Source organism: Camelina sativa, chromosome 5 (genome assembly GCF_030686135.1).
Source record: "Camelina sativa cultivar CO46 ecotype springtype chromosome 5, ASM3068613v1".
Taxonomy (NCBI): domain Eukaryota; kingdom Viridiplantae; phylum Streptophyta; class Magnoliopsida; order Brassicales; family Brassicaceae; genus Camelina; species Camelina sativa.
Window position 1 is genome coordinate 38,388,932 of NC_141884.1, and position 23,321 is coordinate 38,412,252.

General features: G+C 35.7%; 7 protein-coding genes and 2 pseudogenes across 12 annotated transcripts; 6 read left to right on the forward strand and 3 right to left on the reverse strand.

Annotated features, from left to right (window-relative positions):
- The first annotated feature begins 1,888 nt into the window (after window positions 1-1,888).
- On the forward strand, window positions 1,889-2,680 carry LOC104788187 (calmodulin-like protein 4 pseudogene; annotated as a pseudogene). The gene has a single exon (XR_015558577.1). The product of XR_015558577.1 is annotated as a calmodulin-like protein 4 pseudogene (transcript).
- A 676-nt stretch (window positions 2,681-3,356) lies between these two features.
- On the forward strand, window positions 3,357-3,914 carry LOC104788188 (non-specific lipid-transfer protein 2-like). Its single transcript, XM_010513904.2, has one exon. It carries the CDS (start codon window positions 3,382-3,384, stop codon window positions 3,673-3,675), a length of 294 nt encoding a protein of 97 aa, XP_010512206.1. The 5' UTR covers window positions 3,357-3,381; the 3' UTR covers window positions 3,676-3,914.
- A 952-nt stretch (window positions 3,915-4,866) lies between these two features.
- Window positions 4,867-6,773, reverse strand: LOC104788189 (protein FAR1-RELATED SEQUENCE 11). 3 transcript variants are annotated; one of them, XM_010513905.3, is made up of 3 exons: window positions 6,461-6,773; window positions 5,474-6,093; window positions 4,867-5,230 (listed from the first exon to the last, which is right to left on the reverse strand). In XM_010513905.3, coding segments are annotated over exons 1-3 (822 nt in total). In that variant the 5' UTR covers window positions 6,462-6,773; the 3' UTR covers window positions 4,867-5,029. The 3 variants fall into 3 exon arrangements, with proteins under 3 accessions (XP_010512207.2, XP_087307497.1, XP_010512208.2); XM_087451371.1 differs by having other exon boundaries at window positions 6,622-6,762; XM_010513906.2 differs by having other exon boundaries at window positions 6,310-6,762.
- A 3,461-nt stretch (window positions 6,774-10,234) lies between these two features.
- On the forward strand, window positions 10,235-11,901 carry LOC104788191 (putative fructokinase-4). Its single transcript, XM_010513908.3, has 4 exons — window positions 10,235-10,779; window positions 10,969-11,301; window positions 11,400-11,516; window positions 11,606-11,901. The coding sequence occupies exons 1-4, from the start codon at window positions 10,378-10,380 to the stop codon at window positions 11,732-11,734; spliced, it is 981 nt and encodes a 326-aa protein (XP_010512210.1). The 5' UTR covers window positions 10,235-10,377; the 3' UTR covers window positions 11,735-11,901.
- On the reverse strand, window positions 11,852-13,774 carry LOC104788190 (uncharacterized). Its single transcript, XM_010513907.3, has 7 exons — window positions 13,501-13,774; window positions 13,024-13,133; window positions 12,789-12,938; window positions 12,495-12,697; window positions 12,297-12,407; window positions 12,185-12,226; window positions 11,852-12,097 (listed from the first exon to the last, which is right to left on the reverse strand). Exons 1-7 carry the CDS (start codon window positions 13,601-13,603, stop codon window positions 11,938-11,940), a joined length of 879 nt encoding a protein of 292 aa, XP_010512209.1. The 5' UTR covers window positions 13,604-13,774; the 3' UTR covers window positions 11,852-11,937.
- A 68-nt stretch (window positions 13,775-13,842) lies between these two features.
- Window positions 13,843-15,729, forward strand: LOC104788192 (uncharacterized). Its single transcript, XM_010513909.3, has 5 exons — window positions 13,843-14,028; window positions 14,454-14,659; window positions 14,740-14,838; window positions 14,927-15,078; window positions 15,177-15,729. Exons 2-5 carry the CDS (start codon window positions 14,456-14,458, stop codon window positions 15,562-15,564), a joined length of 843 nt encoding a protein of 280 aa, XP_010512211.2. The 5' UTR covers window positions 13,843-14,028; window positions 14,454-14,455; the 3' UTR covers window positions 15,565-15,729.
- LOC104789785 (uncharacterized) lies at window positions 15,702-17,230 on the reverse strand. The gene has a single exon (XM_010515433.3). The coding sequence runs from the start codon at window positions 17,138-17,140 to the stop codon at window positions 15,878-15,880; it is 1,263 nt and encodes a 420-aa protein (XP_010513735.1). The 5' UTR covers window positions 17,141-17,230; the 3' UTR covers window positions 15,702-15,877.
- A 2,611-nt stretch (window positions 17,231-19,841) lies between these two features.
- On the forward strand, window positions 19,842-21,077 carry LOC104788195 (RHOMBOID-like protein 13 pseudogene; annotated as a pseudogene). The gene has a single exon (XR_015557933.1). The product of XR_015557933.1 is annotated as an RHOMBOID-like protein 13 pseudogene (transcript).
- Window positions 20,977-23,299, forward strand: LOC104788194 (protein STRICTOSIDINE SYNTHASE-LIKE 13-like). 2 transcript variants are annotated; one of them, XM_010513913.3, is made up of 5 exons: window positions 20,977-21,134; window positions 21,510-21,935; window positions 22,033-22,317; window positions 22,397-22,564; window positions 22,703-23,299. In XM_010513913.3, the coding sequence occupies exons 2-5, from the start codon at window positions 21,556-21,558 to the stop codon at window positions 23,115-23,117; spliced, it is 1,248 nt and encodes a 415-aa protein (XP_010512215.2). In that variant the 5' UTR covers window positions 20,977-21,134; window positions 21,510-21,555; the 3' UTR covers window positions 23,118-23,299. The 2 variants fall into 2 exon arrangements, with proteins under 2 accessions (XP_010512215.2, XP_010512213.2); XM_010513911.2 differs by having other exon boundaries at window positions 21,079-21,241.
- Window positions 23,300-23,321: the final 22 nt, after the last annotated feature.

Genomic DNA, 23,321 nt, shown 5'->3' on the forward strand with positions numbered 1-23,321 from the left:
CGTCTCAACATTCTAATTTTAGATTTGGTTTATGGGCCTACTTCAAGCCCATTTAGATTTTTTTTTTTTTTTTTTGTGGTCATGGGATTTTTTTATCAACGTTTGGTTTAATCATACTCCCTCCGTTTCACAAAGAGTATCATTTAGATATATTTCACAAAAATTAAGAAAATATTAAAATATACAAATATACCCTTATTTAATAAGTATTCAATGAGTTTATTTAAATATAGATTAAGGGTAAAACTAGGAAATCTAATGTTAAATATGCATTGAAAATATAAAATAATACATTGGAATTGTAGAGTGACACTCTTTGTGAAACAAAGAAAAATCTCCAGAATGACACTCTTTGTGAAACGGAGAGAGTATTCATATCCGAAACAACGAGTGAGAAATTTTACACGAATCCTCGAATATATAGGAGTATTAAGTAAGTTATTAAGTAAAAGTTCATTGTGTTATTTTTTCATTAGTCGTCTCTATTCAATGATGTTTGAACAACAACATTTAATTAGCTGTGGAAGTGTAATAGAATAACTTAAAATTAAGGATTAAGGATCATGAGTAGTAGTGGAAATTGGATGAGCTGGAAGACAACTATAACACGAGTAGTCTCTTACATAAGTGAAGTGTCATAATTGCATCCGGCCGGTTACAGGTTTACACATAGTCACACACCCCCGTGAGAATATATTTTTATTTATTTTATACTCCAGTACTTAAAATTAAATAATACCCAATAAAACAAAGTTTTACGAAAAAATTTTGTTTTTTGTTTTTGCTGCATTAATTAATTATTGCATGGAATATAACATTTGTGGCACAAGTCGACAATCTTCACAAATTGGCATTTTTGGGGATATTGGAACATTTCAACCCAAAAAAAAAAAGTTTCACTGATCAGAATCCCGACAGATCCGCCGAAGATCGCCCGAAGCATGGATCCACTAAAGTAAAACAAAAGAAATACTTATTATGCCATATAATATGATTTTTTTTAAAAAAGAGTTAAGTACTATAGGATTTTGGTTTAAAAATAATGAAATTGTAAGAGTACCATCACACTATGCTATGTTTAAGTCAATATTCAAATTTTTGTTCCGCTACATTTGTTTCATTCATTTTAATTTGTTACCTTTATGCTGATTGAGATATTCATATGAGTCCTTTTAAAGGAAAAAGAAAGATGGACCAACGCCAACGGTCATCAATCTCTCGTTAGTGAACATGTTTTAATAATGTAAACAACCCAATAAAATTGGGGAAAGAACCAAACATCAACAATTATAACAACGCGTTTGATAGATACTACATTAGTATTTTTTATCGTTTTTTTTCCTGTCAAAGATCTGTGAAATACCCTACACGCGTATTCTCCTACTTCTAGTTTCTCTTTTTGTATATTAACTTTTTTCCCAACCACACAACGTAAACTTTATTTATCTTCTTAACTCTTTTGGTTATTGTTTGTAGAGTATATGTAAAACTCTCCTCCTAAATCTAGCTACTTTTAACTTTTCTCACGATAGCAATAAAAATTGTGAAGTAGCGACACATAAAAAAACTAGGTAAAATGGTAATGTATAAAGTCAGTAACTAGTGTTTGTATTTTATTCAAAAAGACTTAAGTTTAGAGTCGTGCTCTTTAGTGTTTATATATAAGTATTACTAGGAGCTTTAAGTTTAACTTTATTACAGTCTTGTATTATTCAACTTTTGTTTCTTCTAAAAACAAACTCCAAAGGTAAAGAGGTAACGTCTAGGTTAATTAATGGATCGATCCAACGGTTGTACCAAAAAAATATTTGGATTAGAAATTTTTCTCTAATCAATTATTGATTACGTCCCCATCTCTCTTCCTCTATAATATATATAATCATTTCAAGTTCCTATGTAAATCAAACTTTCAGAAGCTTTCTCTGCCCCATCTCTGTTCTCAACAAAGCCAAGAGTTATGGTGAAATCAGTCTTTCTTCTCTACAACCTCTTTCACTCCTTTCTTCTTTGTTTAGTCCCCAAGAAGCTCCGAGTTCTCTTCCCTCCTTCTTGGTACATCGACGACAAGAACCCACCTCCACCGTCTCAAGTGGAAACTGAATCTCCTGGGAGAACAGATCTGGTGGATCTAAAACGAGTGTTTCAGATGTTCGACAAGAACGGAGACGGACGCATCACAAAGGAAGAACTAAACGATTCTCTAGAGAATCTAGGAATCTTTATGCCTGACAAAGATCTGATCCAAATGATCCAGAAGATGGATGCAAATGGAGATGGGTGCGTAGACATAAACGAGTTTGAGTCTCTTTACGGTTCGATTGTGGAGGAAAAAGAGGAAGAGGACATGAAGGATGCGTTCAACGTGTTTGATCAAGACGGTGATGGGTTTATCACTGTTAAGGAGTTGAAGTCTGTGATGGCTTCCTTGGGGCTCAAGCAAGGTAGAACCCTAAAGTGTTGTAAAGAGATGATTATGCAAGTGGATGAAGATGGAGATGGTAGAGTCAATTACAAGGAGTTTCTTCAGATGATGAAAAGTGTTGGCTTTAGCAATAGATCATGAATTGATCTTTTCTTTTTCTTTTGTCGCTTCGACAGTTTTTATATCTAATAGGTTCATCTATTTTCTCTGTAAATAAATTCTAAAAATGTTAAATTGAAAATAACTTGAGTTTGTCCATGTGACCGTTTTTGTGAAGAACACGAAATGTTGCAAGACAACACTATCTTTATATTTTTCGTAAATATTACAATTGAAGTACGTACAAGAAGAGCCATTGAACGTTGTCATTTTCGGTGTAGGAAATGATATAGCTAGGGCAAACGACCACGCTACCCTTTCTCGCTAGTCATAATGATTTAGGTTTTCGATTTGCCTTTGCTTCTTCAGAGATTTTAGGCGAGCCAATTCAAGAACATTTTGGTGCTTGTTTTTTTTTTCTCCTCTAGCAATCATATAAATGTCACTAACTTGAGCCTAAATAAAGGGATTATATGGTTCGGCCGAACACTTGGAGCTTTTTTTAGTTCAATTTGTTAGTTTTTTTTTTTTTTTTTGTGGCATGACGTTCAATCACGTTTAATTGCTTAGCAAAACAAGATGCATGTATTTTGTACTAGGAAATAAATACAACATATCAAAAAAAGCCATCCTCACTTCACTTCCTATTCAATCGGTTTTGTATATTGGTCTCTAGTTTGTTTTGAATATTAATTATTTGCATTATAAAATAGGATCGACCTCCTCCTTTCATCTCTTTGGGAATTCCTACTTCTCAGTACAGCCACATGCTTCTGACTCCAATTTTCTATATAAAGACCTAGCTAGAAACATACAACAGATTTGACGACATACATCTAATAAATTAATTAGTCTAGAAAATGAAGATCATTCCATTGATGTCCATCGCCTTGGTTCTACTCTTGACATCATTCCCGGATCCGACGCGCGCTTATTGCAAAGAAGCACTTCGTTTATGCATGGGAACCATCACGAATCATGCTAGCGCCACGTGGAGTAAATGTTGTGAGAGACTGACAACGCCAGGACCATGTATGTGTAAGTACATTAAAGACCCTGCGCAAAAGAAAGATGCTCGCCGCCTTGCGGGTTCTTGTGGGCGCTCTATGCCTATTAATGATCAATCTCTCAAGAAGCATTACAAGTGTGGTTAAAAACTACGAAAACCCACAACAAGCGATCGTCGTCAAACGTTGTTTATTGGGTTTTTATTCCTTGTCTCTTTGTAAGCGTTTAAGTTGTTGTTTCTTAGTTTATGAAACCATCTCTCCCAATTTTCACTTTTCCCTTGCTTTTTAGGTAATTACGATTTTACACTCTTTTTTGGTCGGTCCTTTGTACTTTCTTCTATATATCTAAAGAAGCGAAATAAAGTATTCTAAACTAGAGAAAACGGCATGTGGTGGACTATATTCTCTTCAGATGTCAATTCACTCTCACAAAAAACATGGCCAAAATGATCTCAAGGAGGAGAAAATAACAGGTCTCGAGAACTCCCAGATATTCTCGTGTTTGTGTTGGTCCAACGTTATCAATATAATGTCCCTACTCAAGATTTAAATTTGTTTCTATGTTTTAAAATGTTATTTAATTCATAAACGAAAGAAACTTGAGAATTCAAATAATAATCATAATTACCAGACAAAATGATTGATTTAATTTTCGGACCCATATCTCATCATTTTAATAACATTTTAGTCCCCAAAAACCAAAAAAAAAAAAAAAAATTAATGGTCCATAAAATTTGTAGACAGTTCATGCCTTCATGGCTTATGTTATGGACATAGTACAAATTTTTTTTCTGAAACATAGATAATTGCAAAAAAATAAAATAAAAAATAATGGTAATTAATATCTATGAAACTTTTGTAAATTTAAAAACAAAAATATGAAAGCCATTGAGGCAAAAAGAATTTCACTTTTTTAAAATGATGTGGTAGATGATGTGAATGTGATCGACAGTTAACACGACATGGCAATCGACTCAACAACTCTAACAATTTGACAATACTGTTACTGTGAATGTATGTTTTAACCTAAAAATGATACTTAAGGTATATAAATCAGCACATATACAGAAATCGTATATGTACAGTCGCCTCGTCCATTACAAGCTGATCTGATTATTTTGCTTCTGTTTTGTGATTTTGAATAGATTTTTAGGGTTCTTTCCATCTATACGGGGTTTGACCAGCTGGAAGATCATCGAGAAAAAGCTGATTTTATTACAGAGGAACCTGATAGAACGTAAAAAGCAAAACCTTCACTTTATGTACACTAACACTACACAATGCCTATGCATTGTCCGAGCAAAATCAATGTCAGAACATAAGAAGAAGAAGAAGGAGAAGAAACAAAACTTTCTTTAAGGCAATTGCAAGCTCTTTTGTTTTCGACAAGAAAAATCTTTATTAAAGAGAGAAGATGGGGGGAATAAAGAAGAAAAGATCTATCTCCTAAATCAAACTGCTGAAGAATGAACAAGGGAAAAACCAGAGACCAAAAGGACTATACTTGGTGGTTCTGTTGATGATCTCTCTGTTCCAGATTCCTCACATTGTCTACTATGTGTTGGATTCTCTTAGAAAGGCTTTCGTTGTGCTGTTCGATCTGTTCAAATAGCATCTCTAGATGCCTTTTGTAAGTAGCCGATCTCTTTTTCTCTGCAGCTAGCTGCTGCATCAGTTCCTGGATTTTGTCGTGTTCATTCTGCAAATGAGAAGAGAATTGTTTTTAGAATTACCAAATTAGATAGAAGCAAAGTCAAAAATCAAACCACCACATGAATATGCCATATAGCAACTAGTCAGTACCACAGAAGCATATTAACCAGCTAAACAAGTAACACCAATTAGGATTTCAAACAATACTATCGCTGAATATAAAAAAATCTTACTTTCACTTCCACCAAAAGATTAGTGATCATTCGTGAAATAAAGAGCAACAACTAACCGGATACTGATCATAAATGCAACCTCTTCGAACTCTCCCAGGCATCAAAGGATGATTATGCTCCTTGACAAACTTTGTGATAACCCATTTACCAGAGTTTTCTTTTCTAATCAAGATCATCGCTCTACATCCAACTCTTGTTTCCGCTCGTTGTCTAATAACCTTATCCCGCTTGCTAGGCAACCTGTAGCCTTCCTTGTTACAAACAAGTTGCCTCCCTATGGGAGATCCATCATGCCTTGACCGTGACAGTTTACTAACACGGATGACGAATCCTACTTTTGTAGCATACGCATTATAAAACCCATGAGCAGCAGCTTCAGATTCAAACTCCTGCCCAACATAAGGCTCATCCCCTTGATTATCTGCCATATCTGCAACTGCTAGAGGAAGAGAATCAGGATTCACCTTCTCATCTTGCTCAAGCATTGCTTGACCTTGACCAGAATTGTCACCCATTTCATTATTATGGTTGTCATCATCATCATCTTGCTCAATCATTGCTTGACCAGAGCTTTCACCCATCTCATTATGATTCTCAACCGTCGTAGTAACCTCAAGCTCAACAGGAATCCCCATCATCATCCCAGCAGCTACACCATTATCAATCCTGAAGTCCACTGCAATTCAAAACCACAAAAGATTCACAGCAATTATTGCACACTGATCATGTATCAACCAAGAAGAGCTTTAAGTTCTCATCATCTTCCTAACATAAGCTCATGATAGTAGAACAAAGCTCAAAAACAAGTGCTTTCAAAAATCAATACAAAAACAAAAGCTTTAAACAAAACCCTTGTGTGGAATGAGTCTGAGGATGAATCAAAGATTCACACCTTCCCATAGATTCAAGATTCATCATCAAATCGGGTTTTTTTAGATGTCCAACTTCTCAGTCTCATTCTCTCGCAGAGACTAAAACGGTTTAATCGATAAATCCAAAATCGGAAATAATGGTTGAAAGGAATAAAAAAAAACAAATCTTACTGATAAAAAGTATTATTTCCGGCGGATGTAGGTCGGAGACGACGATCGGATTAGGTTTTCGAATTGGGGGACAGAGAAGGTGGCGGTTCAGGGTATGGATTGGAGTAACCAATGACGTGGCGAGAGATGATTGGGTCAATATCGGAAAGAAGTCAACTCACCGTTCATCTAAGCTTTGGGTTAATCGACTCTATGCTTCCTCCGGTGCGCTTCGCCTCGTATGATAATTCCTCTATTTTTTTTTTTTTTTTTTTTGCCTTCACTTTTTTTTTACAGCGTCATTCTCGCCGACCGACGCACCCGTTAGACCGGTGTGTCCATTACTTTTTAATAAATGTTATAATCATACCCTTTTAATTATCTTTATTTACAAAAATCATCCTTATACTAATAAATTCTTTAATTTCCTAGCCTTTAATTATTTTTCGTCTGAACCAGGCCAGTTCAGCCGGTTGAATTGTCGGATAAATTGATGGTATTAAACTTTCTTTAAAATTCAATCGACAACATGATGATAAATTGATAACCAACTAATGATGGTTTACTATACTATATGACAACCAACTAAATTAGGACTCAAGTTATTTTAGCCACCATTTTAATCATTACTTACTGACTATGACATTTTGAATAGCAAAAAAAAAAAAAAAACTTATAGCTTTTGTGCAAACCCAAAATTGATCACATGTTGATAAATTACGAGATGTGTTATATAAAGCTTGGTTATTAGCTAGTAATTAGCTACATATTTAGGTGAATGATTTTAAAAATTTATTTGCTTACATCTACTGGAATATGAAACACTTATAAGTTACAAAATCATTAGGTCATGGATATATACATCTTATGAGAAAATGTTTTTGTTGTAATATATCTCAAGATGATATCGCAACTGTTGATTTAAAGATTATCAGTCATTCCTTAAATTTTTTACATACAAAACAAAAAAAATGTAAAAAACACATAGAACTGTATATATCAGTCATTCCTTTGTTTTTTTAGATAAACACACACAAAATAAAATAAAATAAAACTTGGCAAATAGGTCAAAGGTACTTTCGTTTTTTACAAATCACACATTATAATTTTTCAATTTACATAGATTTTTACATAAGACAATAATATATGTGGACAGTGATGATTATCTTTACAAATGAAATAATCGGAAATGAAAGAGGATTAATATATTTATCCAATAACTAATAAAAACCTAGTAATTAATTAACCTTGCGAAATACTCTCTCTATATCACAAAGGATAATCTTTTAGAATTTTTTCTTGTATCATAAAGATTGATTTTCTGTACACTTTTATTAATTAATGTTATGAAGTTGTAAGTTTCAAGAATCATTCAATGAAAATTTCAAAGTTTGATGAAATACTATTGGTTGATAGTTACGAAAAATGTTATAAAAAATAATAATGTATTTATACTTAAATATTAAATAGTTTTCTTAATTGATGTGAAAATCGTAAAACATCATCTTTTGTGATATAAAAAGAGTTCAAAATTCTAACAAATCTCACATTGATACAATTTTGATTTTAGCATATCTGCATCACAAAATATATCCATAAATGATATTTATCGAAAATGAAAGTTATCCTAACAAGCAAAATGAGTCAAAAGAGGATTAATATCTTTTCATTTTATTTTATTTTAGCTAACAATGGATAAGTCCCCAATAATTATTTAGCCTTGTGAAATACGTCACATAGGTCCATGAACAAGCAAAAAGTCTGGTCAAAAACAATAATCATTAAATCACTCTAAACCTCACCAAATCGTAACATACTATTTGTAAGTTTGTAACCAACTAATTAAATACGATAAAACAATATATGTTACCAAACACACAGTTGTGAGATGTGTTATAAAGCTTGATTATTAATTAATTAGCTACATTTTTAGGTGAATTATTTTTTAATTTATTTGCTTACATTTACTATAATATGAACAATATGTATCCCTCGGAAAGTAAACACTTTATAAGTTACAATCATTAGAACATATCTACAAGACGTAGGTCATGAATACGTATATATATATATATATATATATATATATATATATATATATCTTATGAGCAAATGTTTTTATCCTAATATATCAAGATATTCCGCAACTCTCGATTTAAAGATTATATATTTATATACGAAAAAGAAAATGAAAACATATAGAACTGTATATATCAGTGACTATGTTTTTCATTTTTCTTATTTAGCATTTATCAAAAAGCGATTTTTGTTAAAAAGGTTTTTAATATATAGAATTATAAATCGTATGACGGAGACACGTAAGCCTGGGCATAAAAACCGTAATCGAATACCCAATCTGGAATCCGACCTGAAAAACTGGATTCGGATTGAGTACCGGTTTAGCTATAAAATCTTACTGGATTCTATTTTCTAATAGTCGTGGGTTCGGGTCAGAGTCGACCCGGTACCCGTGCGGGTATCCATTAAACCCGAATATATAAATATATTTAAAAATATTTATAATATTTAGCTTTAATATAATTCAATTATCTAAAATTATAATTATAGTTTTGAATATTTCAATTAGTTTCATAGCTAAATATCAAAAATAATCAAAGATATTTAAAATTATTTGTTATTATAAGTTATAATTTAGCTAAATTTATTGAAATTTAATTAATTTTAAAGATTATTTTTTGGGTATCCGGTAGTTTTGATATTAATTGGGTTCTAAAATTTGTACCTCGAACCGATCTGAATCTGATAGTATCTAAATAGAACTGAATCTATTTATCGAAAAATACCCAATAGATTCTATTTTTCTAAACCTATTTATCCGAATCCGATCGGATAATACCTGAACCCTACCTAACAGATTACCCAAATGACGTCGAAGAAAACATGGAAGGAGGAGTTTTGTTAATTAATGATAAACACACAAACAAAACAAAACTTGGGATATAGGTCCAAACTAATTTTGTTATGAAAAATTCTATAGAAAAAAAAATCACACATTAAAATTTATCGATTCAGTAGATTTTTACATGAGATAATAATATCCGTGGATGATGATGAAAGAAAGTTATCCTTACAAATGAAATGAAATAATCGGAATTAAAAGAGGATTAGCATATTTATCCAAGAACGGATAAGCCTCTAATTAATTAAACTTGCCCAATACGAAAAAATTATACGAAATCCCAACATTAATACATTTCGATTTCAGCAGTAGTATTTATGGAAAATGACAGTTATCCAAACAAGCAAGATAATCGGAGTCAAAAGAGGATTAATATCTTCTTCATTTTATTTTATTTTATCTAACAACAGATAAATCACTATTTATTACTCCCTCTGTTTCATATTAAGTATCATTTTAAGATTTTTCACACAGATTAAGAAAATCATTAAATTTTCTATTTTACCCTTTATTAATATATTATATATTTTTCTATTGGTCAGTACATTAAATTGATAGGGATAAAATTGGAAAATTTACCAAACATCTACATTGGAAATACAAAATGACACTTATTTTGTAACAAAATTTTCAGCCTAAAATGACACTTAATATAAAACAGAGGGAGTATCTAACAAGCAAAAAATCTGGTCAAAAGCACCAATCACTAATCACTCTAAATCTCACAAAATCATAACATACTATTTGTAACCAACCAATTAAATACCATAAAATTAAATCTTTGTATATGTCCCGATATGATACGATATTATATCAAATCTTTGTTTGGATAATTCTATAAAATTATAGATTTTTTATTTATTAAAAAGTCTTGTGGATTTGACTAAACCAGTCACCCTAACCTAATAACTCTATATAAACCCTTCATCCTCTAATACTCTCTCACCATTATATCCATAATCTAATCTCTCTCTCTATCTTTGTTCCTATCTTTCCGATCAAAACACTCCGACTACAAATGGCTGCTTCCGACGGTGAGAAAAGCTTGATCGTGAGCTTCGGTGAAATGCTCATTGATTTCGTCCCAACCGTCTCCGGCGTATCCCTCGCCGATGCTCCTGGCTTCATCAAAGCCCCCGGTGGTGCACCTGCAAACGTTGCCATCGCCATTTCCCGTCTCGGCGGTCGTGCTGCTTTCGTTGGAAAGCTAGGTGACGATGAGTTCGGTCAGATGCTTGCCGGAATCTTGAAACAGAACGGCGTCTCTGCTGAAGGTATCAACTTCGACACCGGAGCCAGGACTGCACTAGCGTTCGTGACGCTAAGATCTGACGGAGAACGTGAGTTCATGTTCTACCGGAACCCTAGTGCCGATATGCTCCTCCGCCCTGACGAGCTCAATCTTGATCTCATCAGATCTGTACGTTATTTTCTTTACTTTTAATTTATAAGTATTAATTAATATATGACACGTAGGCTAAATATTTATTGGTCTTTCACATTAAATTAGCGAACGGTGCTAGATCGTTACCGTAACGGTTGATTGGTATGCGTAACGTAGATGTGAAGTTAGGTCAATGAATTGATCTGTTTTGTTTTTGTTATACAGGCTAAGGTGTTCCACTATGGATCAATAAGTTTGATCGTTGAGCCATGTAGATCTGCTCACCTGAAGGCCATGGAGGTGGCTAAAGAAGCTGGTGCGTTGCTCTCTTATGATCCAAACTTGAGGCTTCCTTTGTGGCCTTCGAAGGAGGAGGCTCAGAAGCAGATTCTTAGCATCTGGGACAAAGCTGAAGTGATCAAAGTCAGCGATGAAGAGCTTATGTTCTTGACTGGATCTGATAAGGTTGATGATGAGACTGCTTTGTCTCTGTGGCACTCTAATTTGAAACTTCTCTTGGTTACTTTAGGTGACAAGGGTTGTAGATACTACACCAAGGTAAAAGATTTTGGAAGAGCACATTTTATCTTTGCGGGTCTGAGTACTTTAACCTTTGTGTTACTCAAGTTGTGATCTTGTCTCTGTTTTGATTACAGAGCTTCCGGGGATCTGTTGATCCTTTCCATGTGAATGCAGTGGATACAACTGGTGCTGGTGATTCATATGTCGGTGCCTTGCTTTGCAAGATCGTTGATGACCGTGCTGTGCTTGAGGTAAAATACGTAACAATTTATATCATTATTGTTATGCACTTTCGGCATATTTGCCAAGATTCCTGACTGTGTTCCTTCTGTTTTGACAGGACGAACCTCGTTTGAGAGAAGTGCTAAGGTATGCAAATGCTTGCGGAGCCATCACTACAACAAAGAAAGGAGCAATACCTGCTCTCCCTACAGAGGCTGAAGTTCAGAGCCTCCTGAAAGGAAACTGACTTACAAATAGTCTGAAGTTTTTGGATTTCACGTTTTAGTTTGGCTTTTTTCCTTTTTTTCCTTTTGCTTTTGGCTCTGTGTTCTTGTAGAACTGACCAGAGAACCGTTCGATTCTGTTTATGAAACTCATTTTATTCCACATTCAAGGGTTTTTTTTTTAAGTTAATCTTTTGGATCACTTTGATGAATAAACAACTCTCTCTTAAAGAACAATTGCTTGAGGATAACATTCAGAAACTTGCAAATCCAATGATCTCCAAATGTGTTTGCATTCTTCCCACCTCGAACTCATCCTCTCCAGAAATGTTTCAGCCCACACTTCCTTGCAACCTTCCGTACTCAGATCATATGGCACCGAAAAACTGCAAGCATCACAATTGTATTAGTTAATTTAACAGATGTGTTGTTGCTTAGGCAGCAAAGTCACAATCGTATTCTGAAGTTCTTACCTTGTTAGCTCTTCTAAGTGGGAGTCCTCGGTGGTCCCGTTCCTGGAAGATCTTTGAGTTAGACATTACAGCAATAATAAGAAAGTAGAGTTCCAAATAAAAAATAGCCAACCTGGATACTAGAACTTTGTATATGCGGAGGGATTTGGTGGATAGGTTGTAGATTGCTTCTTCTATGTGATCTGTGCCGAATAGATACACAACCGGATAGTCCAGCAGCCATCTGCAAATATCAATTGAACATTATTAAGCTTGATGGCGTGATCAACTAAGATAATCTGATGGAGGTTGAAATGGATGTGAAACTTACCCGTTTAAGGTTGGGATTGTAACTTTAGTGTCATGTAAACAACAACTAAGATCAATGAATAAAGAAGACTGAGAAGAGTTGGCCTCATCAAGTGCTGTGGTGGTATCAGTATTGCTGTCTTCTAAAGGAAATGTCGAAGAGAATAGCTCCTGAATCAATCTAAGCTGCACCCCCAGATTGCTTTCCTTGCTTTGTTTTACCATCTTGACACAAACAAAAGCAAAGACAAGATAAATTCAACATGAAAAGAGTAACCACTTAAACAAAACACACAAGCTTAATAAAAGGAACAACCTTTGGAGGATCTTGTTCCAAGTCGACAAAGAACAATTCGGGTTCTGAATCCAAGCTGGAACTTACAAACTTGGGTAGTCTTCTTACATTTATCAGGTAAATCATATCCTCAATAACCATAACCTTCAGTTCTTTGAAAACAGGTAAACCCTAAAAAAGTGTGCCAAGACACAAGCAGGAATCAAATCAAGCTACAGACATACTCAAGTACTTGAAGAGGGAATAGAGTCTAAACCTCTTGAACAAGCTCAAGAAGGGAAAGCAAGCGATCCTGTAGCTCAGGCATCTTTCCACCATAGTCAATCATCACAACTGGTCTCATTCCCGTGCACAATGCCAGAACATCTGCCCCAAAATAAAAACCCTTTAAGCATCGGTTATAGATTCATTCAAGCAAATGGTAAACTGAGATCATACTAGAGTCGAGTGTTGGTATTTGAACGATCTATGATGTTAAAGTTCAAAACTTTATGATGATTGATCTCTAATAGGGAGTGGAATGTGATAAACAACAACCAAAGGATCATCAAGCTTCAATCTGGATACAGAATGAGATCTAAAGAATCAAAATTTTATCGTTCCTAAGGAAATTGGAAAGTGCAGATACTCAGAGAAAGTAATCAAGAATCCCTAAATTGAATCATAAGCTTCCAACAGTCGCAGAACAAGAGGAATCACAAAAAAGTGGAATCAGTGAGAGCGGAAGAAGAACCTATTTCGAGGCGGCGTTTGGAAGCGGTCTTGAGTCGCCATTTGATCTGAGTGAGACAAGAGCTCAGAAACTGAAGCACTTCCTCAGAGCTTGGAACCTCCATCTACGCAAAAACAAGACTAAAAACATAAAGTTTCTCTTCTTCTTCTAACTCCACCGAGAAGAATCACTTTCACCTCACTCAAAGCAGCTCGCGACGCTACAGAAAAGTTTTTAATAACAGCCCTGAACTTTCAATTTATTCGCATAAAACACCCCGAATTTCAAAATAAAACTTACTTATTTATAATAATGACACGTGTATAATTTTCATTGGATAAGTGATGAAGAAGAAGAACCTATGGTCACACGTGCGAATAAGAGCGCGTCACACGACCTTGGATCTCTCTATGTATGTTGTTTATGTGGTGACGAATTCTTCACTTTTCGCAATTCACCGGAACTTGACGCCGACGAACTGATCCAATCAACCGGAGAAAGCAAGAAAGCGATAGATCTATCTATTAGCTCCTTCACAGTTGCTTTCAGGTCTGCGTTTATGTTTCCTTCTTACTAATTGCTGATTGATCTTCGCCTTGTTACAATTTTTTTTCCGAGTTTTCTTCTATGTTTATCTTCGATTTTGTCCGGTTCACATAACCGAGTTTTCTTGCGATTTCTTGTATAATAATTGCGTTTTCCATGACCGGAATCTTGATTGTGTTCGTATGTTTAGTCACGGATGAAATCGGAAAACCCTAGATTAGTAATGTAGTATATTCTGGTTTGCTTAGTGAACTCTTTGAAGGAAATAGAGAAAACGTTGGGACTTTGTAAACGTTTGCTTAGTAAATTCAGGGTTGAATTACATTGGGGCAAACGTTTGATGGTTTTGGACTTGTTAAGGGACTTTGTAATCAGTCTAGTTTACTAACGGTAAAGCTCTTTGTGTTGGTTTTTGTTGAAATTGCCAGAGATGTATAATAACATGGGACCTCAGCCTGGGATGCCAATGCATCAGGGAATTCCTCAGCCTGGGATGCCAATGCATCAGGCTATTCCTCAGCCTAGCCCCTTTGGTAATCCTTTCTCTGGACCTGGCTCTGGACTTATCAGGAGTGGTTTGGGAGCTTATGGGGAGAAGATTTTCGGATCGAGCTCTGAGTATGTGCAGAGCAACGTAAGTAACCTCCTCTTCTCTCTTTGATTTTCTCCTATACAGGGTGTTTCGTTTGTTTTAACGGGTTGATATGTAAACAGATAAGTCGTTACTTCTCCGATCCCCAATACTATTTTCAAGTGAATGACCAATATGTGAGGAACAAGTTGAAGATTGTTCTATTTCCATTCCTTCACAGGGTAAGACTCAACCTTTTTTTTATAATGGCTTTTTATTTGGCTTTGTATTTGGGATTATTCTCATATATGAGTTTTGCTGCAACCGCAGGGACACGGGACTAGAATTTCAGAACCAGTTGGGGGTAGACTTTCATACAAGCCTCCTATATACGATATAAATGCACCAGACTTATACATTCCGCTTATGGCATTTGGAACCTATGTTGTTCTTGCTGGTTTGTCACTAGGGCTCTATGGGAAGTAAGTTCTTTATTTATTTTGTATTTATTCATGTTTATGTCTTTTAGAGTGCATTTGTTCAACCTTTTGATTCCTTGTGGTGAATTTTAATTTGGTAGGTTTTCTCCAGAAGCTCTGAATTGGCTTTTTGTGAAAGGAATGGTTGGCTGGTTTTTGCAAGTCATGCTGCTGAAGATATCATTGCTTTCACTGGGTAGCGGAGAAGCACCCCTCTTGGATATTGTGGCATATGCAGGCTATACTTTCACGGGCCTTTGTCTAGCTGTTCTTGGCAAGATAATCTGGGGATATTCTTACTATGTTTTGATTCCATGGACCTGCTTATGCACCGGGGTGTTCTTAGTGAAGACAATGAAGCGAGTTCTCTTTGCGGAAGCTAGGAGTTGTGACTCAAGCAGGCATCACTACCTCTTGATCTTTGTAGCTTTAGCCCAGTTTCCTCTTCTGATCTGGCTTGGTAACATTAGTGTGAATTGGCTCTTTTGAAATGCATTACGTTTACGTCGTTGGGAAAAACACCTCGGAGGTTATGTAGCAGGATTTGGAATGTCCTCCTGATGGAGATATGGTAGTTGAGGTTTTTTTTTGGTGTAGACTTCTGTTCTGTATGTCAAACATCAATATGGTAAAAGAAAAAGTTTTTATCTCAAATACACATCTCTCTTTTTTGTCTTCTTTTTTGAATGTCGTTTTTCATATACTACATTTCTACTATGATGAGAACCGAACAAGTACATGAACTTTGGTTTTTGGTAATTATGCTTTCTAATACAAACTGTCTGCCATCCGCATGATCTCTCTACTCCAACCTCCCAAGCACAGCATTGGTGCATTGCGATTTTGGCTTTTGTGGTCCTTGGCAGATCGGAACGTTCTTTGGACATTGCAGACAGTTATTGGAAAAGTTTCCTCTGATCTGTTTGGAAATCTTTTGAAACTCCTCAGGAAGTGAACCTGACAGGTAGTTGTTCTCCAAGTATAAGCTTCTCCATGAATTCTCGAGTCTTTTCCCATAAATCCTAGGAATATCACCAGAGAACATGTTGCTCCGTAAATTGATATCCTTTAGGTTTTCATAACTTGCCAGGTTCAACGGAAGGTGACCCTGTAAATGGTTTCCTTCAGCATCAAGCATGCGCAGGCGTGATCCTGTAACCTTAATAACCTCTAGAGATATGAACTGGTTAAAAGACACATTGATGCGTGAAATATCAGGGAATGTTAAGATTTCATGGCCAACAGTGCCTGAGAATCTGTTCTGGCTCACGTCTAATGACACAAGCTGTTTCAGCCTATGCAAGGGCGATATACGTCCAGCAAGGCTATTGAAACAGAGTGATAGAGTTCTAAGACTTGGGGGAAGCTTCGGAAGCGTTCCATAGAGATGATTGTTACCGAGTTCTAATACTTGTAGCTTCCACAAGCCGTTGAGCGCAGGTATTTTTCCATCGAGATGGTTGTTTGATAGGATCAGGTGAGTCAAACTTCTCAAGGCTGAGATTCTTGGAGGGATTTCACCGGCGATACTGTTTGTGGACAAGTCTATGGTTTTGAGCTCCTTGAGCCGCGTGATTTCTTGGGATATGTCTCCGGTAAAGAAATTTTCGGCGAGAGAGAGTTTGGTGAGTTTCCTGAGTTGGAACACTGATTCTGGCACTGGACCGCGGAATCTGTTCTTGTTGAGGCTAAGGACTGTGAGCTCAGTTAGGTTTCCTATTTCATCAGAGAGGAAACCGTCATAGCCGTCATCATCAAGGTCGATCTCTGTAACTCGGCTCGTCGTGTTCTCCAGAGGGAAAGAACACATTACTCCCAAGAACGTCCCTGAGCCTTCACAAGGGTCTTCAGAGAAGTCCCATGTACTGAGGTAAGAGGATGGAGAGATGGAACTTGGATCAACGCTGCGTATTATAGCCTCTAGAGCTTGAATATCTGAACGAAGAGTGGCTGAGAAAACTGATGAAGGGACAATGAGTGAAAGAATTAGTAAGAACAAGGACATGGTGAGTAGTAAGGAAGAAGAAGAAGAAGACGAAGAAGATGGTTGTGTTTTGGCAGCCATTGCTATGGTTTCTTCTTTAACAGGAAAGAGGGAACCATTTCTTTTTAAGTGAGTAGTCTTGTAAGAAGAAGAAGGTGGTGCATGTTGAACCTAATTGGGATCTAACATGCTTCAAAGGTTTTTTGGTATGTTATTGGTGAGATTCACATCTTTGTAGCATCATCATAATAAACTATACATCAAACCAAATATGGACCGACTCACATAATTTACACAAAACTATTAAAATTTAAATAACAAATTTCGTTTTTTTTTTGTGTGTGTGTGTGTTTTCATTAATAGTTTGGATGGGGATTTTAATTAATTTAAACCCACTTTACAAAAACTCAAATCGGAAAAAGTATAGTATGAAATATTCAATTAATCTTTCTGATTAATTTATGTTAAAAAGAAATAGAACAAAAAAATCACAAACAGAATAAATAACGAATGGTTATTGTAGTTGTTATGAAGTTTTCTTTGAAATCAAAGTTTTGTTAAACTCACGAGACCAGGGGCGGATCCGTTTATTAGAGGGGGGTGCAAGTGCATCACATAAAAGTATAAAATGCTTAGTTTATGCATACTAATTAGTGATGTAAATAGCCTAGTGGTTAATGGTGCACCCCATAATACTTGAGGTAAAGGGTTCAAATCCCCAATTGAACACTTTTGGGTTATTTTTGCACCCCTTCAAAAGATTTGTTGGACCTCAAAAGATTTGCTGGATCCGCTACTGCACGAGACAGACAAGTGTCAGATTGAAATTTGGAAAGTTAATTTAGAATTCAATTATTTTTAGAAAAACAAGAAGAAATCTAGAGGTGATCATTGGAGCAATTATCTAAGAAAAGACAATTGAAACATTCCACCAAATATTTAAATTTAGTAATTCACTATATATAGAAGTTCGATTTTACATTATAAATAAGTCGATTATTCAATCAAAGATTTCAAAAAGAAAAAAAAAAACAAGAACCATTTAAGAACTTAATAAGCAACAATGGCCATCGAAAAGAGAACCATGATTGCCTCCTTCGTCATCGTACTGATGATGGTAACGATGATCGTGAGCAATGTTGAGGCCCGGAATCATGTCAAAATCAAGCCCCCAACAAACAACAAGTTTTACTTTTTCTAAATTGATGGCTCATAAAATGTTTACAAGAAATAAATGGTTGCTTCAACGAGGAGCTAGCTTCAAGCATTGGTGTTAAACTAATGTTTTATGTTTTTCATATATTTCACTTTCATCCTCTTATTTGTTTAGTCATGGATGGAGTTATCTGAATAAAATATTGTAACAAAGAAAAAAAGAGAATAAACATATTTGAATGAATTTATTCTAGTTTCAATGACAAAATTGTTTCTAGAAACTCATAACATTGTTCATATATCAATATATCCTTAACATTAATACTATTACTAAAATTGTGTTATCGAGTTATCTTGTGTTTCGAGATTCATTGTAACTTGATTGATGTAAAACAACAACGTGAGACTTATTAACACTGAAAATTACATAGTTTTCAAATTTTGGTCGGAACACGTCGCCAAATTTTTAATGATGATAGTAGTTTCAGTATAGTGATGAAACGAACGTAGTTTTGATATCGTCATTGTCGGTCATCGATAGAGACAGGGAAACCAAACATACGTACTACATGCTTATTCTGTCTTAAGTAGAAGACGAACACTCTTTACCAAAAACGTAGAAGACGAACATTAATCTATAATCCAAATGGTTATCAAATGATCTATACCATCCTTCTGATTCCAATTTGTCAATTTGACTTAAACACACACCAAATAAGAAGTAAACTGATTTGATTAACTTTGAAACTATTAATATGGTCTCCGATTACAAGCTTAGCATTTTTAATTACTATAATACTGTATGTTTCGGAAAAAAAAAAACTCTCGACAGATAGAATCAAAACTTAACATTATAGCACCATTTGACCCCAACAAAAAAAACATAATCTAGCATCAATATGTTATATAGTTATCGAATTATGGGTGGCAAGATTAAGTAAGTAATGTTATAGAATCATTATTTAACTAAGGTTTTTTTTTTTTTATCAACTATTGGACCACAATTGGTTGGTCTATTAGCCAAATTCCTACATTCGTAGGAGCCGGGACTCGATCCTGGATATGATGGTGCCTTCTACAAATGAACTTACCTTCTACCACTGCACTAAATTCATTTCACTATTGAACTAAGGTTTATCTAAAAAAAATTAAAGAGACAGTCAAAATCGAGGGTGAATTATGCAAACATTTGGTCAACGTAATTTATATAACTGGACTGAAAATTTATGGTGTTAGGCCCAGTTCCATTACCACTTTAGGCCCAGTTCCATAAAGTCAAACCGACGAAGACCAAAAAAAATGTTTGGGTTCTCTGAAGGTTTTGTGTTTGTGTGATACGATCTGATAATAAAAAAAAAAAAGAAGAAAAATTCTCAGGAAACAACACGAAGAATCGATAGAATCCAATTCTCGAAGAAGAAAGATCTCTCTTTTTCAATCCTTCTGGAGAATTCATATTAGTTTGGTCTGTGGGTTTAGCTTTAAAGGTTACTGCTTTGAGTTTACTCCGCCCCCAAAATTAAAAAAAAAACTTAAAAACTTTTATTCAGATCTGTGTATCAAGCTCATTGTTGATTCTGTGGATTTAAAAAGGGAATTTGAGAATTTGGGTTTAGATTCTTTAAGTATGGGAAGGCCTTTGTTTTATGATATCATTGAGAAACCAGCAACGAGCTGCATCGTAACGATATGCAGTGTGATTTGGTTTGTGATTCAGAAGAAGAGTATTGGCTACTCTCAAGTTGGATTGAGTTACGACACTGCTATTGAAGGGCACTATTGGAGGATGATCACCTCTGCTTTATCACATATTAGTGTCTTGCATCTTGTGTTTAACATGAGTGCTCTCTGGAGTCTTGGTGTTGTTGAGCAGCTTGGTCATATTGGTCTTGGAACGGCTTATTACCTTCATTACACTCTTGTTCTTGTTGTGTTCTCTGGTGTTTTAGTTATTGGGATCTATCATTTGTTGATTGCTAGGTTCAAGATTGATTATTTCCGGAGAGTTACAGCTGTTGGGTACTCTTGTGTTGTCTTTGGTTGGATGACCATTCTCTCTGTGAAGCAACCTTCTTCAAAGCTTGATCTTTTTGGTCTTTTGTCTCTTCCCATTAGCTTTGCGCCGTTCGAGTCACTCATTTTCACTTCCATCATCGTACCACAAGCTAGTTTTCTAGGACATTTGTCAGGAATCCTTGTTGGCTACGCTATTTCGTGGGGTCTGATTGGCGGGATGAACAACTACTGGGCTCTTACTATGCTTGGTTGGATCATTGTGGTTTTTGTTTTCAGTTTGAAGAAATCGGGTGCTTATGATATCAGTTTTCTAGAGATTGAATCGCTTAGTGATGCTTCTTTACCTTCAGTGCGGTTTATTGGAAACGGCCGGACCTTGCAAGCCAGTGCAGTCCCTCTTAGTGGAGTGGAAGTTGTCTGAATTTTCAGTTTATGTTCAATATTGAATGTGGGAACAAAGTTCTTTTCATCGATGAAGACCGAGAGTTGGTAAACAAGCTTCTGCAGTTCCAACCGAATGAACCGGTGTTTAACAGATACTTAAGGCTTGCTTGAACTGTTTGTGGGAATGCTTCGTGGATAATGTGGTGATTGGAGAAGGATTACACGTCTAATCAAGCTAGTGGTGTTTAGGCATCATTACAGATGAATATGACCGTCAATTGTTTTGTCATGTGATTGATGTATAGTTGCGTAAGAGTCCTGTGTCTTACCTAAAGATTCCATCCACTAGACATGTTTCCTCATTTGTGACCTTCACATTTATTTCAATATGAAAGCATGCCACCAAACAGTCTTGTATTACTCGTTTTTCTTTGATATATTATTGTAGGGCTAATTGGTGAAATAAGCACATTGATACATTGTAGTCTGTTTATCATCTACACTCTTTCAATTTCACAAGGTAATTTAGATGAATTTTTCTGCAGGTCTCTTGGACTAGAGCAGTGTCTTCTTTTGTAACTAATTTCCATCTTCTGTCATTTCCTTGTTTAATATTCCAAAAAGAAGGTAAGAGAAGGGTAGAACAATCACCGTATCACAGTTTCAAATTTTTAGTTATGAGAAGTTGTAGGTTGGATGATTATTTCGAAGCTCTATCTCAAAAATAAAGTCATGTCAATTGTATTTGGTATCAGAGTGATCTGACTTAGATCAACTTTTGACTAGTTCTTTGTCTCCTTTATACCTACTTTCAACCCAAATTCTATTCACAGAGTTTGCATTTCTCCACAACTATAATGTTCTACGTTGCTTATATAATCTGTACACTGATCAGGTGAATCTGATCTTACTTTCTGGTCCACCCTCTGAGCACTTTAAAAATGGAGAAGAAAGGCCAGAATGGTGGTACATATGACTCATTGTTGACTCATCATCCGATTCTCTGTATCATTGCTTTATCTGTGATTTTTATAGCGATCGACCCCTTTCACATAAGTCCAATTGGGGGTCGTGAGTTCAAACCTGTGAAGCACGAGGTTGCTCCATACAAGCAAGTTATGGAAAGATGGCCAAGAGACAACCTTAGTCGACTGGGTAATCATGGGAAACTGGAGTTTGTGGACCAAGTCTTTGGTCCAGAGTCATTAGAGTTTGATAGTTTAGGTCGTGGTCCATACACAGGGTTGGCTGATGGAAGAGTGGTTAGATGGATGGGTGAAGCAATTGGATGGGAGACATTTTCCGTGGTAACATCAAAATGGTAAAAGATTACTATATATATATTCATCACTTCCTTTTGTGTGTAGAGAGTTTTGTTTCAGGTTTTCTAATTGATGGTTTGTGTTCATGAGAATTAGGTCAGAGAAAGCTTGTGTGAGAGGTGTGGATTCAACAACAAATAAGCAATGGAAACACGAGAAGCTGTGTGGGAGACCTCTTGGTCTGAGATTTGATAAAGAGACAGGAAATTTGTACATTGCAGACGCTTACTATGGTCTTCTTATGGTTGGTCCTGAAGGAGGGATCGCTACGCCTTTAGCTACTCATGTGGAAGGAAAGCCTATACTATTTGCAAATGATCTTGACGTCCATAGAAATGGCTCTATCTTCTTCACTGACACCAGCAAAAGATATGACAGAGCGTAAGCAACAAATCTGATATTCTTGCTTTGTAGATATGAGAATTGTATGATATGAGAATTGAACTTGTACTTCTTGTAGGAATCATTTCTTTATATTACTGGAAGGAGAATCAACAGGAAGGCTTCTAAGATATGATCCACCTACCAAAACAACACACATTGTGCTGGATGGTTTAGCTTTTCCCAATGGAATTCAGCTCTCTAAAGATCAGTCTTTCCTTCTCTTCACGGAAACAACCAATTGCAGGTATAACCATATAGATGACCCTTAACATCCAGACAAGACTAAGTCAAACTCCATATTTATTGTTTCTCTGCCTCAACTTTGTGTTTATATTGATGTATCTATCATTTCATTTATCTTTATCAATATGGTATATAACAGATTGGTGAAATACTGGCTGGAAGGTCCAAAGACGGGTGACGTAGAGGTGGTGGCAGATCTCCCGGGATTCCCAGACAATGTAAGAATAAACGAAAAGGGTCAGTTTTGGGTTGCAATAGACTGTTGCAGAACACCGGCACAAGAAGTTCTTACAAACAACCCTTGGATAAAAAGCATCTACTTCCGGTTGCCAATACCGATGAAGCTGCTGGCGAAAACGATGGGGATGAGAATGTACACTGTGATATCGAGATTCGACGAGGAAGGTAAGGTCCTGGAGGTGCTCGAGGATAGACAAGGCAAGGTAATGAAGCTTGTGAGTGAAGTGAGGGAAGTTCAAGGGAAGCTTTGGATTGGAACAGTGGCTCATAACCACATTGCCACTTTGCCTTACCCTATAACAATAAATCAATGAAGAACTTTGTTGTTGTAGTTCCCTAGCTTTTGGTGTTTCTTTATATCCTCTTGATTTAAAATTCATGAGGATAGGGAAACAATATAAACAAGTTGATGATTTAACTAAATCATCTCTCTGTAACTAATTATCTTCGTTTTGATTCGAGTTCCATTGGACTGATTCGTCTTTTGTTCATTAAATTCTCTTTCTTCAGTCTCATAT